Here is a 4,006-nt window from a genome sequence, read left to right on the forward strand (position 1 = left end):
CGGGAAGAGTAACCTCCCATCGCTCGGGGCCCAGTCCTCTCGATTTCAGCGCCAGAGTTACGGCTTTCCAAATAACTCCATTATACCGTTCCACCTGCCCGTTTCCCTGTGGGTTGTAACCCGTCGTTCGACTAGTTGCTATGCCGTGCTCTAATAGGAATTGTTTTAGCCCGGCCGACATGAAACACGGCCCTCTGTCTGAATGTATGTACGAAGGTCTCCCAAACATAGCGAAGAGGTCAGAGAGACATTTTACGACAGTGCCCGAGGTCATATCCGAGCACGGAAACGCGAAAGGGAACCTTGAATATTCATCAACAACGGTGAATATGTATCTGTTGTCTGTTTCGGTCGGTAGGGGCCCTTTGAAGTCGATGTTTAGTCTCTCGAAGGGGGAAGTAGCCTTGATCAGTCTGCCAGAAGCCGCGCCATAGAATCTGGGTTTTAGTTCAGCACAAACAGGGCATGAAGCATTCATTTGTTTAATATCTTCAACAGAATAGGGAAGATTTTGTCTGCGTACGAAATGTGCCATCCTGGTTACCCCTGGGTGGCACAGAGACACATGGAGGTCTTGCAAAGCCTGACTGATTGTTGCCGAACTGTAGACCCGGGAGAAGGTATCTGCAGCAGGGTTTTCCTTCCCGGGCCGGTAAACAATGTCGTACCTGTAGCAGGCTAGGTCTATCCGCCATCTCATAATTTTTTCATTCTTAATTTTCCCGTTATTTTTCCCATCAAACATGAAAGCCACGGATCGTTGGTCCGTAACGAGCGTGAAGTGGTTTCCCAGTAAATAATGTCTCCATTTACGCAGCGCTTCGACGATGGCGTACGCCTCCTTCTCTATTGCCGAGTGTCTCTGCTCGCTTCTAGAGAGAGTTCTCGAGAAGAAAGCGACCGGCCGCCCAGACTGATTAAGTGTAGCAGCTATGGCGTGATTTGAAGCGTCGGTCTCCACCACGAAGGGCACCGAGCTGTCGATCGATAAAACCACGGACTTACTGATATCATCCTTGAGATCGTGGAAAGCTCTTACGACAGCGGCATCTGGTGGAAAGTTTTTGCAATGCACTAGGGGATGTATTTTCTCGGAGTATTGCGAAATCCATCTTGCATAGTAAGCGAACATCCCGATCACCCGGCGCATTGTTTGCAAGTCCTGAGGTGGTGGAAGCTCACGGAGCGGGCGCAATCGCTCAGGATCAGGCTTAATTGTGCCGTCGGCTATTGTGTAGCCGAGAAGGTCAATTGACCTTGCCGAGAATACGCATTTCTCGTAGTTGAGAGTCAGATTATATTTTCCAGCAATGCTCAAGAATCTGTCCAGATTCCTATCATGTTCCCTCTGATCCCTACCGCACACTGTGACATTATCCACGTAAACAAAAGTGTCTTCGAGGTTTTCATCTGAGATGATGTCGTCCATAACCCGTTGGAAGCAAGCTACTCCATTCGTGACACCGAATGGTATCCTTCTGAACTGGTAGAGGCGCCGCCCTGCCTGGAATGCAGTGTACGGTTTGTCTTCCTCTCGGATGGGAATTTGATGATAGGCGCTTCGCAAGTCGATGGTACTGAATACCTTATAATTGGCCACGCGTTCGACCATCTCATCTATGCGCGGCAGGGGGTAGGCGTCGAGTTGGGTGAAGCGATTGACCGTTTGGGAATAATCGACAACCATCCGTTTCTTATGGTTCTGACTGCTGGTTACTAACACCTGTGCGCGCCATGGCGAATCGCTCGGTTCTATAATTCCCTCCTCCAGTAATCGCTTGGTTTCCGAAGTGATGAAATTCATGTCAGCAGTGGTATATCGCCGCGATTTGATCGCTATCGGTTTGCAGACCGGCGACAAGTTAGCGAACAGCTGGGGGGACGTCACCTCCGCGGTGGTCAACGCATTTAAAATTAGACGAGGCTTGCTTCCTCCAAAGGGTATTTCGACGCTCGTGTGCTGCTTGAGGACATTATGACCCAGAATTACGTCTGCGCACAAATCACGAAGCACCAGCACCTTTACATCCCGATGCGTGTACCCTTTTACGTCCAATTCAACATTGCAGTACCCTCGTACGCGGGATTGTAGTGAGGTGGCGGCCATGCATACCGTATTGTCAGTCGGGTGGATTACCCATTTCCTGCCCTTCACTAGCGAGCTGTTGACGAAACTTTCAGAGCTACCGGTATCAATCAGTGCCTCAGCCATATGCCCGTTAATTCGCACGTTGATGATAGCCTTGGATAGATTCCCCGGGGAGGCTGCAGTCAATTTATTTTGCGAGTAGAGAGCCGCAGAAGTGGGTTTATTCCTCCTTAGAGTAGATTTACATACCCTGGCATAATGCCCTTTCTTGTCGCAATTCATGCATGTGGCATCTCTGGCGGGACATTTTTGACGAGGATGCCTTTTGTACCCACAAAAGAAGCATTTACCGACCGGAGCAGTTGCTGAGGAGTTTGACGAGGTCTGGGTATCCGGCTCCTCGGGTGTTTCTCCATCCCTCATGTCTGGCTGTGTCTGTGCCAGTGGGGTTCCTTGGGTTCCCATCGTAGCAGCGTTCATGAGCAGCATCGGTGTCCCAAATGACTCAGATTGCTGCTGAGCCGTATCCATCGCTCGAGCCTGATCGACTACCTTGTCAAGAGTGGGTTGCGCTTTCTCTAGCTTGGATAAATGCCTCCCGGGTCGCTTCATTTCGGTGTTCCTCGGCGTTTACGGCCCGGAAGCTGCCGTCTTTTCCCAGCTGTTTCAGAGCTTGCAGGAACTGATCGATTGTCTCCCCGGCTGCTTGCTTGCGTGTGTTGAGAAGATGTCGTATGTATACCTCGTTCTTGCGCTTCACGTAGAGCGCCTGCAGCACGTCGATCGCTGCTTCGTAGGTGTCACACTCCGAGAAGAGCCTGTATACGCTGGGCGAGACATGATTCACAAGGGCGGCCAAGAGCCTGTATACGCTGGGCGAGACATGATTCACAAGGGCGGCCAATTTGTCGGCTCCCTCTTCGATGATGGTCAGATAGTGTGAGAAGGAACGGAACCAATGCGACCATTTCATTTCTGAGTCAGTCGCGTTTGGGTCTGCGTCGAACCTCTCTGGTTTGTAGATCTTGTCCATCGTTGGTTGAGAGAGCCGAGAAAACCAAATGGAATAAATTGAAATGAAAACGAGAGAAGAACCTTCAGAGTGTAGGCTTTATTCCATTTGATTGAAGCCGCTTCTACGGGCACATCAGGGGATACAGGTGCAGCAAGGAGTACATAAGCAGTAAGGTATACACGTGCAACTAATCACCGCAAAATAAATCAGTATAAGCCCGGAGTCCGATATACTCTCAATTCTCACCATTCAACGAGCACCAAGTCCGGAGTCCGATATACTCTCAATTCTCACCATTCAACGAGCACCAAGTGAACCGCCGCCGTAAACGACAATGCCCCTGGGACAATCCCCCCGACCGAGCCGAACCTCAGCTTTATCTATTCCGTGCTCGAGCCGTGCAACATGTGATCACACGTCACGACCTTCAATTCACCACATTCTCCCCGTCTTTAAAATGTAACTAGAGGCCCAACTAACGCACCATGATTACTTCAGCGCTACAGGAGTATACATTTCAAGCAACGCGAACTATCTAAACTACAGAAGCATACATGCCAAGCAGTGAGGATTATTTTGAGTTGTAGGAGCATGGTAATGAGCATCGATATATTATGTAACGAGCATATAGGAGCATGAGCATCGAGGATGCCGATAATCCCCTTTACAGATTGAGTCGGCGAGGGGGTTTTATCCGTCGACCTCTCCGGGAGTAAATGGCGGTTTCACTTGAGGGAGGCTTCCGATCCTCTTGGTGAGCCTCGACTCGTGCCGGGGATGACTCCTCGATCGCTCTCGGGTGGAACGCGGCAGCTCCGTCGCCACCATTCTCGGGTGGAGTTCCTGGGGGGGGAACACCTGGGGAGGGGATGTCAGAGGGAGGAGTGCCAGATGGTGGTGTA

The 4,006-nt window shown here is 50.6% G+C and overlaps 1 protein-coding gene across 1 annotated transcript; it reads right to left on the reverse strand.

Moving 5' to 3' along the window:
* Positions 1 to 61: 61 nt before the first annotated feature.
* LOC117122681 (uncharacterized protein K02A2.6-like) lies at positions 62 to 2,620 on the reverse strand (the record flags this gene model as incomplete). The annotated part of the gene is made up of 1 exon (XM_033268362.1): positions 62 to 2,620. A coding segment is annotated over exon 1 (2,559 nt), but the record flags the coding sequence as incomplete, so codon positions are not given.
* Between the last annotated feature and the right edge of the window lie 1,386 nt (positions 2,621 to 4,006).

This window comes from Anneissia japonica, unplaced genomic scaffold, assembly GCF_011630105.1.
Source record: "Anneissia japonica isolate Jap-2015-1 unplaced genomic scaffold, ASM1163010v1 scaffold18438_len3733_cov79, whole genome shotgun sequence".
In the NCBI taxonomy this organism is placed as follows: domain Eukaryota; kingdom Metazoa; phylum Echinodermata; class Crinoidea; order Comatulida; family Comatulidae; genus Anneissia; species Anneissia japonica.